Source organism: Tursiops truncatus, chromosome 5 (assembly GCF_011762595.2).
Source record: "Tursiops truncatus isolate mTurTru1 chromosome 5, mTurTru1.mat.Y, whole genome shotgun sequence".
Taxonomy (NCBI): Eukaryota; Metazoa; Chordata; class Mammalia; order Artiodactyla; family Delphinidae; genus Tursiops; species Tursiops truncatus.
Genome location: NC_047038.1, coordinates 116428965 through 116442365, shown reverse-complemented (window position 1 = coordinate 116442365; position 13401 = coordinate 116428965). Strand labels below are relative to the sequence as shown.

The window sequence follows — 13401 nt, the reverse complement described above, 5'->3', positions numbered from 1 at the left end:
GCCACAACTACTGGAGCCCATGAGCCACAACTGCCGAAGCCTACGCGCCCAGAGCCTGTGCTCCGCAACGAGAAACCACCGCAATGAGAAGCCCGCGCACCACAATGAGTAGACCCCACTCACCGCAACTAGAGAAAGCCCGCGCACAGCAATGAAGACACAACACAGCCAAAAATAAAAATAAATAAAATAAATTTAAAAGAAAAACTTGCAAATTGGCAAGATGAATGCATTTACCCTAAAAACAAGAGGCCTTCTAGAACATCGCTTTGTTGTCTCTCTCACTCCTGGGAGTTCTTTGGTGTAGGGAGGAAGTTTTCGTCCACCCTCTTTGACTCCCCCGCTGGGTTTGAAAATTAAACTGACAAAGACAGACTAACAGGAGAAAAGCATACAAATCGTAGTGAATCTGTACATGCAGGCAGGAGCCTTCACAAGAGAATGAAGACCCAAAGAAGTGGCCAAAGGAGGAAACTCTTAGACCTTTTAGACAAAGAAACAATTATATTTGTGAAGAATTGTCAAAACAAAGGGGTTTGGGCTAGGGGTATAATCCAACTAGGGTTAGGTAGTCCTCATCTTACTTAACTAGGAAGATAAGGGATAGTTTAACAAGGTTTGTTTGCAGAGTCCTCTGGTGCTGCCTCTGGGCTGATAAGAGTCTGTCTCTAGCAAAAGGAGAATTTATTTCCTGCCTTTAGGCAGGAAAGGGGAAGCTTTCCCTATGTTTACTGCTTCTTAACTGCCTTCCTTTATCAAATGTCATGTTTCCCTAGTTGTGATGGTCTCCATGCGGTGCAAAAAGTCCATTTCCTGGACAGTCCACTGCTAAATCTCAGATCAAAATATTCTGATACAGTCTTAGTCTGTACTTGTATCATCCCCATGCCTATGTTTTTAGCTCTCCCAAATGTATTCATCCAGGGTTTTTTTTTAAATATTTATTTAATTTATTTATTTGGCTGCTCTGGGTCTCAGCTGCAGCATGCGGGATCTAGTTCCCTGACCAGGGATTGAACTCAGGCCCCCTGCATTGGGAGCATGGAATCTTAACCACTGGACCACCAGGGATGTCCCTATTCATCCAGGTTTGATCGCTGGTTAGTAATAGCTCAGCAAGAGAAACTTGCCTTTTCTTTCTTTTATATCTTTATAAAGTGCAGCCTTCCAAACACAGTTGGTACTCAAACATTTCTAACAGAACAGCTTTTGACTTTGGGTAATGAGAAACTGAGGCTATCACACTTTTGGTTTTGGGTAATGAGAAATTGTCTCAATCTCTTGGTGATGTCCTCTAACTTAAAGCACCCATATTCTAATTCGCCAGGATCCACGAAGCTCCTAAAGTTGCATGTAAAATTTTTCAGTGTTTTCATTCTTAGGGAGGTAGAGTCAATTGCTTTTATTAGATTCTCAAGGGGGATAGTGAGGAAAATGAAGTTAACCTATGTCACTATAATTAGTCTTGTAAAGAAAAATAAATACAAAGTCAAATAGGCCCCCACTTATTAGCTGTGTGATCTGTGGCAAATCACTCCATCTCTTTAATGCCTTACTTTCCTTTCCTATGAAATGGAGATAATAGTCGCACCACTTTATAATGGCATACAAGGTAATTTGCACGACTATCTGCTACTGAGGACAACTATACAAATGGGACAAAAGTGTACTTTAAAATATCAAAGAGGGCTTCCCTGGTGGCACAGTGGTTGAGAGTCTGCCTGCCGATGCAGGGGACGCAGGTTCGTGCCCCAGTCCGGGAAGATCCCACATGCCGCGGGGCGGCTGGGCCCGTGAGCCATGGCCACTGGGCCTGCGTGTCCGGAGCCTGTGCTCCGCAATGGGAGAGGCCGCAACAGTGAGAGGCCCGCGTACCGCAAAAAAAATAAAATAAAATATCAAAGAATTAAAAAGAGATAAATTACTTCACCTGGGAAAGTGGTTCAGAGACAAGAGCCCTACTTGGGAGGAAACTATTATTTGGGGAGGCATTTGCTTCTTCCCAAAGGGGCCGCTGAGTGGCTGAGAGTCTGGATGTGCTTTTAACAGAATCAGAAACTGGAAAGACAAGGGTAGCAATCAGTGTCAGCAAAGAGGCAGGAAAGTAATGATGCTCCTCTCTCTTTGGGTTGAGACCTTAGAGATCTACAACCTAATCATAAGTGTGACTCTTAAGCAGGCAAAACCACCCAGGTTAGAGCTCAGTTTTGAAATATATCAATACCTAAAAATAAAGTGATTTTGGTTTGCAACTGGCAGAAAAAAATTCTCTGCTACACTGTCTTCTATTTCAGATTACTTTTGCAAAGTAGAAGTACAATGTCCCTACGTAATGAAAAGTAACCAGGCATACAGGATGATATAATAGCATTAATGAAAACTAGGAGAAATGACAGACAACAGAATAGACCCACATGGGCTGAAGATATTGCAGTTCAAAGGGACTTTAAAGTAACTATGCTTGCCATGCTCAAGAATGATTTTAAAAGTGGAGAGTTCTGACAGATAACTGGAAATTATAAAAATGAACCAAATGGAAATCTTAGAATTGAAAAGTAATTAAGAATGGGTAGGCTTATACAGACTAAATACAGTTAAATAGATAGTGAATTGGAACACAGATCAGAAGAAAATAACCAAAATGAAGCAAGTAAAAATCAGAAGGTAACAGACATAGAAGATACAATGATGTCTAACATACATGTAATTGGAGTTCCAGAAAGGAAGACTAAGAGAATGGGGTAAGAGCAATATTTGAAGAGCCATTGGATGAAGTTTACAAAGCCAATGAACAATAGATCAAAAAAGTCCTACCACCCCATGCAGGGTTTTTTAAAATCCACAAATAGCTGGATCATAGTAAAACTGCAGGAAACCAAGGTCAAAGAGAAAACCTTAAAAGCAGCTGGAGAAAAAGACATATTATTACACAGAAGCAATAATTCAGAGTGACAGTTTACTGCTCCAGAAAAGAGAGAGAGAGAGAGAGAGAGAGAGAGAGAGGGAATGCAAATCAGAAGACAATGGAACAATATCTTAACCATGCTTTAAAAAATTAACTGCCAACCATTCAAAACAAAAATGTACTTCAAGAATGAAAGCATAATGAAGACATTTTCAGACATAAAAAAGCTGAGAAAATCTGTCACCAGTAGGCTCTCACTAAGGGAAAGAGTAAAGGATGTTTTACAGGCAGTAGAAAAATGATTCTAGAAAAAAGAGCAGAGAAGAGGAAAGAACAATAAAAATGGTAAACATATGTGGAAGTCTAACTGAATACAGACTTTAAAAAATAGTAGTAATTATATATATGCTCTTGTGTGGAAAATATATAAAAAATTAAAATACATTACAGCCATGGCATATGAATTGAGGGCGTGGGGTTGGGGTGAGGGGTAAATGGAGTTAAAGTAGCCAAGGTCCCTGCATTATCTGGGAAGAGATTAAAAGTATCAATTAAAAAAATGTTTAATAAAATGAAAATACCAATTAACAATATATTTTAAGTCAAGAAGGCATTATGATCTCCATAGTAACCACTAAAAGAATAGAGAAATGAATATAAAACTTCTAGCTGGACTTCCCTGGTGGCGCAGTGGTTAAGAATCCGCCTGCCAATGCAGGGGACACGGGTTCGAGCCCTGGTCCGGGAAGATCCCACATGCCATGGAGCAACTAAGCCCGTGTGCCACAACTACTGAGCCTGCGCTCTAGAGCCCACGAGCCACAACTGCTGAGCCCGTGTGCCACAACTACTGAAGCCTGCGCGCCTAGAGCCCATGCTCTGCAATAAGAGAAGCCACCGCAATGAGAAGCCCGCGCACCGCAATGAACAGTGGCCCCCACTCGCCACAACCAGACAAAGCTCATGCTTAGCAACAAAGACCCAACGCAGCCAAAAATAAATAAATTAATTAACAAAAAACTTCTAGCTAATGGAGGCTTAAAAATGTAAGCATTAAAATAAAACAAAACCCCCAAAACCCATATGCTACCAAAAGGCAAGGAAGGAAGGCAAATAAAAAGAACATAGAGCCAATAGAAAAAAATAGAAAGCACTTAATAAGATAGTCAATTTAAACCCAAGTCACGTGTACATTGACTAAATAATCCAATTAGAAGGTGAAGATTTTCTAACTGGATTAAGAAAAAAAAATCAACCATCTACTACTTATAAAAGACATCTAATATAAGGATACAGGGACTTCCCTGGTCGTCCAGTGGTTAATACTCCATGCTTCCAATGCAGGGGGCCTGGGTTCAATCCCTGGTCGGGGAACTAAGATCCCACATGCCCTGCGGCACAGCCAAAAATGAATTTTAAAAATATATATGTATATATATATATATATACACACACACACACACACACACACACACACACACATATATAGATAGACAGATAGATAGAGGGATACAGAAAGGTTGAGAGTAAAAGTATGAAAAAGATAACCATACAAATATTAGCCAAATAAATCTGCTACAACTATAATGATGAAGCAAAGAGCAATTCTGGAGATACAAACATTTCATGATAAAATGTTCAATTCACCAGAAATATATTACAATTACAAATGTATATATTCCTAATGATACAGCCTTAAAACATATAAACAAAAATTGGAAGTACTACAAGGACAAATAGTCAAAACCACAATTATGGTGGAAGAATTGAACACAAGCAGCAGAGTTAACCACTGAGCATAAATAAAGCATTTATCCAGCAACTGCAAGGCACATTATTCTTCTCAAGCACAACGTGTAACATTTACAAAAATTGACCATCAACAGGGAATAAAACAAATCTTACTAAATTTCAAAGCACTGAAATCATATAAATATGGTTATGGTTTCTAACTGCAGTAAAATAAATACCAAAATGTTTGAAACTTAAGAACTATATATCTAAATAACTCAAGATAACATGCAAAAAAAGATCAGAATGGAAAAAAACTATTTTGAGTGAAATAACCACCAAAACACTATATATCAAAACTTAGCTGTGAAGTGCAGGTAAAGCCATGCTTAGAGGGAAAAATTATCTAGAATAAATATACTAGAAAATAAGGCTGAATATCAATGAACTAATATCATTTTCAAAAGCTAGAAAAATAAGTGTATACTCAAAGAAAACAGAAAGAAGGAAATAATAAATGGTAGATATTAATGAAGTAGAAAATAAATGTAAACAGAAAAGGTCAACAGGTCTAGAAGCTGATTCTTTACAAAACTCATAAATTCCTAGAAAGACCGATTAAGAAAGAGAAGGCACAAATAACCAATGTCAGGAATAAAAAAGGGGGCTATCGCTGTACATCCTACAGACATTAAAAATATGAGAATGTCATTAACAAATTTATGCCAATATATTTGAAGATCTAGGATGAAAAAGATAAATCCTAGAAATAAGCAACTTATAAAACTGACAGTAAAAGAAAAATTTTAAACATTTGAATAGCTGTCATACCATTCAACAAACCCACAAAGAACACTTCAAGGCCAGATAACTTCACCTGTGAGTTTTGCCAATGTGTCAAGGTGAAACAATACTGCTATCACACAAAGTCTTCCAGAAAACAGAACAAAGAGTGAGCACTCCACAACTTATTTTTAAGGCCAGTATAATCTTGATACCAAAATTTGACAAGGATATTGTGAAAAACAAAAATTATAGGAAAATTCTACTAATTTATCAGGATGCAAAAATCCTACATAAAAGATTAGCAAGTGATATTAAATAAACACATAAAAAAACCCAATAACATGTCACAGCCAAGTTGGATTATTTTATGTATACAAGTTTGATTTAACACCTGAAAATCAGTTAATATGTCACCACACTAACAGAATAAAAGAGAACAAATCAGACGATTACTTTAATAGATATAGAAAAGCATGTGAAACAATTCAGGAGCCATATATAATTAAAAACTTTTAGCAAACTAGGGATAAGAATTCCCTTTAAATGAAAAAAAAATTATCTACATGGTGCAGCCATTGTGGAGAATAGTATGGAGATTCCTTAAAAAACTAAAAATAGAGTTACCATATGATCCAGTAGACCATACGGTCCACTCCTGGGCATATATCTGGAGAAAACTATAATTTGAAAAGATACATGCACCTCAATGTTCATTGCAGCACTATTTACAATAGCCAAGACATGGGAGCAACCTAAATGTCCATCAACAGACGAATGGATGAAGAAGATGTGGTACATGTATACAATGGAGTATTACTCAGCTACAAAAAGAATGAAATAATACCATTCGCAGCAACATGGATGGACCTAGAGATTATCATAGCAAGTTAAATAAGTCAGACAGAGAAAGACAAATATCATATGATATCACTTACATGTGGAATCCAAAAAATGACACAAATGAACTTATTTACAAAACTGAAATAGACTCACAGAAATAGACTCACAATAGAAAACAAACTTATGGCTACCAAAGGGGAAAGGAGGGCAGGGATAACTTAAGAGTTTGGAATTAACATATAAACACTACTAAATATAAAATAGATAACTAACAAGGACCTACTGTATAGTACAGGGAACTATACTCAATATCCTGTAATAATCTATAAGGGAAAAGAATCTGAAAAAGAATATATATATACATATATATATATATATAACTGAATCACTTTGCTGTACACCTGAAACTAACACAACATTGTAAACCAACTATACTTCAATTAAAAAAAAAAATCTACAAAAATCACCATAGTTGATGAACAAATGATAAATGTTGAAAGTCTTTTGAGACCTCAAAAGGGAAAAGGATATGTACTATCAGCACTTCTATTCAACACTGTACAATCTGCCTGTGCAAAATGACAAAGAAAAAATTTTTAAGCATAAAGATTAGAAAAAAAACAAATTTCTCAGATGATACGATTGTGTATATAAAAAATACATAAGAATCTACAGATAAATTACTAGAATTCATTTCATAAGTTAGCTAGGCTCTGGATACAAAGTCAATTTTTAAAGTTATATTTCTATAGGTTAGCAAAAAAAGAATTTGAAAATAAAATTTAAGAACGGAAACAATATACAGCAGAGTAAAAAAAATACCTAGGAATAAATCCAATACAAGGTGTGAAAGACGTTTACAGACAAAACTATGGAACATCACTGAAAGAAATTTTGAAAGCTCTAAATAAATAGAGGCATATACCATGTTCATGGACCAGAAGATTCAATATTATAAAGATATTAATTTTGCCCAAATTTATTAATAAACGCAATGTGAGCTCAATCAAAATCCCAACAGTTTAAGTCTTTGTTGTTGCTGTTGTTTTGTTTTGGTGGAACTTAATAAGCTGATTCTAAAATGTTGCATAAATGTAAAAGACAGAGACTAGACAAGAAACTCTTAAAGAACAAAATAAGAGGACTTGATCTAATGAATATAAACTCCTATTATAAAACTACAGTGTGGTATTGGTGCAAAAATATTCTCATAGACAAAAGGAATAGACTAGAGAGCCCAAACACACATTGGGACACTTGAATTATGAACAAGGTAGCCCCACAGGGCAGTGGGAACAGAATGGACTTACCAGTAAATTATGCTGGGATAACTGGAGGTCCATAAATTATTTTAATTTAAAACTTTAACCCCATCTCACACAATATGCAAAAATTAATTCCCAGTGAATTGTAAATATAAATTTGGGGGTTAAAACTGAGAAGTTTCTAGAAAAAAATATAGAAGACTATGTTTATAACCTCAGAGTAGGAAAAGACTTATTGAACAGAACACAATGAAACACTAACCATAAAGGAAAACGGAATCTGTAAAGGACTTGGTTATTAAAATTAAGAACCTCTTTTCATCCTTAAGACAGTGAATAGGCAAGCAACAGAATGAAGATTGTGCCACACGTACGACCAACAGTGAGCTCACATCCAGAATATACTTTAAAATACCTACAAATCACTAAGAAAAAGACAAACAACCCAATGACAAAGGGGACAAGAGACTTGAACAACCATGTCACAAAATATTGCAAATGGCCAATAAACATGAAAAAGTGCTCAACCTCATCAATAAGGAAAAAGCAAATTAACTCCACAATGTGATATTGCTGCAAAACCACCAGAAAGGCTAAAATTACAAAGACTGACAATGTTGGCAAGGATAAGGAGCAAGGGAAATTCCCATACGTTGTGGGTGGGAGTATGTTGGTACAACTACTTTGGAAACCAGTTTGGTATTATCTACTAAAGTTGATGATACACATAACCTATGAGCTAGCAATTCCTCTCCTGGGTACAGACCAAACAGAAATGCATGTCCACAGGCACCAAGAAACACAAACAAGAGTGATGACAGCCACCTTATCCACAGACCCCAAATGGACCATCCAAGGTCCTCCAACAAAACAGTGGATAAATGCGGATAAATGATTGTGCTATACTCATATAATAGTTTTCTGCACAGCATAGGGAAAGGAAAAAACTACAGCCACAAGCAACAGCATTCATAAATATCACAAAGCAAAGAATCCAGACACATGTGAATACATACTCCATTACTCCATTCATTCCTTGCTCAAAAAGACAGGCGAAACCAAAATACTGTGTTTAGAGATAGGCGCTTCGTCGGAAAAACTGTAAAGAAAAGTGAGGAAATGTTTACCAAAAAACATCAGGACAGGTTTTCTGTTTTTTACCTTTGGGCAGGGGTGAGTAGTGATTGGGAGAGGGTCACAAGAGAGGATTCTAGGGTACTGGCAGTGTTCCAATTTTTATCCTCGTGTTGGTTACAAGGTGTTGGTTGCAAGGTGTTACGTGTGATAAGTCACTGCACTCTGCATCTCTATTTTGCGCACTTTTTTGTATGTGTACGAAATCTCAGTTAAAGGGGGTTAATAAATAAATCAAATGCATCTACAATTAAACAAAAAAACTTCATTGTGTCAATACCCATGTATATTGCCTGCAATCAAAAAGAGAATAGCTTGAAAAGCGGCGGGGGGGGGGGGCAAGTATCCTCATTGAGGCCCATTATCTTTTTACAGCTTTTGTGCTAACACCTTATTTACAAAACTTGTTTACAAAACTGAAATAGACTCACAGAAATAGACTCACAATAGAAAATAAACTTATGGCTACCAAAGGGGAAAGGAGGGCAGGGATAACTTCGGAGTTTGGAATTAACATATAAACACTACTAAATATAAAATAGATAACTAACAAGGACCTACTGTATAGTACAGGGAACTATACTCAATATGCTGTAATAATCTATAAGGGTTCACAAGCACTGTGAACCATTGAGCACTCCTGACCAGTTCACAATGAGTGGGTTTCCCACTCATCCGTAATCCATTCGATGAGTGGATGATGGTGCACTGGTCCAGATAATGCACATTATATAAAGGTCCTGAGATCTTCCAGAAGATCTCCAATAAAGGATACCCAACACCTGCTCTTCCCTCCTCTCCTCACAGGCCAATGTTTTTCTTTCTTCAGTTCTCAGCTCCAGGTCTCTTCTACAGGGAATCCTTCCTTGCACCTACCCCTACCCGGAATGGGGTAACGTCTCCTTTTGACATTAGTGCTGGTCATTCTCAGTTTGTCCCCACCTCCCAGTTCCACCCCTGGGAGGCTGATCCCTAGGCACTAGATCACCAGGACAGTCCATCCAGCCAGCTTCTACTGGGTTCCACAGAGGAGAGGCAACGGCAGAAGCTGGGAGGTGAGGAGAAGAGAGAAGTCGGACATGTCCTCCCCACCCTCTTTTGCTGTGGTCTGTGTTCCTAGGGGTGGCTGCTTCTCTGGAGGCCCAAACCCTTCCAGCAGCATCATTCCTGCCACCTATAACAGCTCTCCACTGCTGTGCCTTTCACTGGTCCTGGGAACCCTGCCTTCATCTGGGTTGTCTTTTCACTAAATTCTCTTCACTTGAACTAGGTTGGATTCTGTTTTCTGCTGGGACCCTGCGGAATGGAGATTTTATATTAATTTATAGGATAATTTTATCCGCATGTGTCTTCTCCTGCTAGGCTGTGAGCTTCATGACACGGGCACTTTAGAAGTTACCAACCAATATTTTAAATGATATAGTGAGTTAATGAATGCATGAATGAGCCCACATTAGAATTAGAATATACTGTACATTGTACAAGGATTTCTAAAATGCCCCTCATAAATTTGATGTGGCACCAACCAATCTAGCAAACATTTTTCCTACGTTGGTTGAAAATAGCCTTTGTTGGCAGGAATATTTTTACTCATTTCAATGATTTCAATTATTCTAGCGATAAGTGCAATAGCTATGATTTCTCAATTCAGAAGCTAAGTTTATCTGAAATAAGTCATCGATGATGAGATTCCAAATGGACTGCAGTTAATTACAGCTCTAAGAGTCAGTAGGAATGCAATAAAAAAGTTAACTAGAAAAAGAAGGCTCTGCATCTCTTATTTTTTATAACCTATTGCAAATGACTCTAGAAAACAAATACTTAGTAGTTGACGGTGTGGGAAGGGTTATCTCCAGGCAGGAAATGTTCTTTGTTAATACAAGAAACTATCTACTCTACATTGTTGCTTTAGACTTAAAGGACAATCTGGGCTGATACCAATATTAGATATGCAAGTTTCATATTAATGTACATAGTTAGACAACTTCTACAAAATGAACTGGAAAATACTGATTCTAGGCCACTAATCAGAATTTCTGGAACACAGTCTGGAGCTCTGCAGATTCCCTTCTTTTATGGTAGAAAAAGTGCAGAAAAATCAGATTATCTAGAGGTGCCCTGATGTGCAAGCAAACTAGTAGGTGCTGTACAGTGTGACACTTGAATTTTACTCGAGAAAACTATTTCATAAATTAGAATCACAACTACATACACACTATATCAAGAATTTTGAGTTCATAGCAGGGCATTTTGAAAGCACCAATTTACCTAGCATGCAAGCTCCTGGTGAGGGATATATTTTGAACTCTGCAGAGGTCAAGGTTCATCTCTTTTCTACAATATCTTTCCTGGTTAAACCTCTCCTGTTCCTTCTGCTAACTTTTTCGTTCTAAAAAGCATCCCAGTTCTGTTCATTCTAACCACGAGGGAGAGGGGAAGGTCCAATTTCTCTAGTATGGTATGAGTTCAAGATTATCTGTCATCTCCCACCATGCAAACTAGTTACTTAATAAAAGAAGACCTTTCTAATATGGCACTACTTGGGGTAGGCATCTGATTTTACCATGTGGAATGATATGGCATGGTTTTAGTAATAGTTACAATATTAACAATACCTTGTGAGGGGGTTTGGGGAAGAGACTGAGTTAAAAATGATTAAAATGCAGTTATACTTCTGATTCTTTTTATAACCAGACAACTTGCTTTGTTACGCCTAATTAGATGCAACAACAACAACAAAATTCCTTTTCCTTCCTTTTTCCTTTTCTCTTCAGGCGTAACTAACATAGGAAATGACCACACCAGCTCCTTACTGATTGCTTCCCTGGAAACAAAAGAGCATTTTATACCTGATCCTGCCATTACCAAAAGAGAATCAAGTAAAAATTAACCGCCCTTCCCCTCTCTTGTCCATACAGAAAGCAGTATATTTTAAAAGGGGGAGAGGGGAAGTACCGCATTCAATTCCTAAGGACTGATGCTCCCCCCTCCCCAGACTCACTCATCTCCATTATCATAAACATCACCCACTTATGGGGCGCCCGGTACATGAAGGGCCCCATCGCCTGACAGGGTGAGAAAAGAAGCATCTCTTTCAGTCTGAAAATTACGACTCCTGATGCTTTCCACGCAGCAAAGCGGGCGGGTCGCCTAGCCCCAAGGGACAGGGCGGCGTCTCTCGGGTGCCCGCAGCCCAGGGCGGCGGGCGGCGCCGCAGCTCCCGGCCCCCCTCCCGCAGAGACCGGCCGCGGATCCTTACCCGCCAGTCCGCCGCCGCCGCCTCCATCGCCCGCATGCCCCTTCCTCCGCTGCAGGATGAAGTAGGGGTTGGCCCTCTCCGTGATCCACAGCGCGTTGGCCAGCAGCACCTCTTCGGGGTTCACCCACATGTTCCTGGGCGCCGAGGGCGCACGCACAATGGGGCGGCAGGTCGGGTCCCGCGTGCACCGGCGCGCACTCCCGGGCACACGCGCGCCCGCCCGTCCGCTCGCCAGCCCGCCAGCTAGGTGCGGCGGCGGAGAGCGACTTCACCACGGGGCGGCCCGCGGCGCCCGGGTCACAACAAAGCCCCCGCGGGCGGCCGGGGAGGATGGCGAGGACGCGGGCACCGCGAGCAGCATCCTCTCCCCGGCGCCGCCGCCTTCCGCGAGCCCGCGGCCGCAGACGCCCAGGCTCTTCGCTCCGCAGCCCGGCCGGGGCCCACGGCGGCGGGAGGAGGAGAAGGAAGGGGAGCGGGAGAAGGAGGAAGTGGTGTGGCTCAGTCCCGGGATCCGGCTCGGCCCCGAGCAGGGCTGCGGGCGCCGCCAGCTGATTCGACCCCGCGGGTCGGGCAAAGCTGGGCTGGGACGCGGTTGCTCCCTCAGCGCCCACCCAGGGTCCGGGCCGCCTCCGTCTCTAGCAGCTCAGAGCCCTCGCGCGTTAACACTTCGCGTTGGGGCCGCTCGCACCCTCGGTGAAGCCCAGCTCCCAGCTGGAAGGACGATCCGGACACTGCGAATGAATGACGACAGCGCGGCTCGCTAGGAGCTAGCCCGAGTGACACCAGCTTCCGCGGACGCGAATCCTCCCCGGGCCCTGCGCGCCGAGCCGGGCCGCAGCGGCTGGCTTTGGGGGAACCTTCTGGGGACCGGGTGGCGAGCACTCGGCCCCACGCCCATCCCAGCAGGGAGGACCTCGGTGGGTGGGTGTGTGTGTGTGTGTGTGTGTGTGTGTGTGTGCGGGCGCGCGCCCGCGCGCGCGCTATGTGTGTTTATGGTTGACGCTCGGTAGGCTAGCGCCACCCCTGTTCCCAAGAAATGTGTTTCAAGGTTCCAGACTTGGAGCTGGAGACCCGGGTCGGAAGTGGACGCAGCCAATGGTTGTCGATGTTTTTGTTTCCTGCATCCCTAGGGCAAGTCATGCGTCAAACGTGTCATCGCCTGTAACCCCGCCCCCTCTGCATTCCATGGTAATTAAAATGGCCCAGCTAAGTGCATTACATCACTTCTTTCCTTGACCTGTAGGGCATGAGCAATAGCGAAGTTGGAAGCAGCCCAGAAGCTTAGAGCAACTAATTCATACCACAGCTGTCCCTATATGAGGCGTCTGGCTCTTCGAGGACAGGACATGGCAGAATTCAAGGATTTATCCACACTTAATAGATGGATTTAAATTTGTTTTAAGAATTATTGAAATTAGAGACACACAACCCAGGCCATGCTTATCCCTAGACAGTTTTGCTTTCCCCCGGTATTTCGAGTC

The 13401-nt window shown here is 41.0% G+C and overlaps 1 protein-coding gene across 3 annotated transcripts in view; it reads right to left on the bottom strand.

The window, feature by feature from the left end:
- The window catches only part of TBC1D9 (TBC1 domain family member 9), a 109252-nt gene extending 96440 nt beyond the window's left edge, over positions 1-12812 (bottom strand). The window contains exon 1 of one of the 3 annotated variants that reach the window (XR_012332162.1): positions 11921-12812. Coding sequence is in view for 2 of the 3 variants with exons in the window: in XM_033857344.2 (XP_033713235.1) it covers positions 11921-12050 (130 nt within the window). In the remaining variant the exon portion in view is untranslated. The remainder of the gene's footprint in view (positions 1-11920) is intronic. The other 2 variants (XM_033857344.2, XM_019926504.3) reach the window with 2 other exon arrangements.
- Positions 12813-13401: the final 589 nt, after the last annotated feature.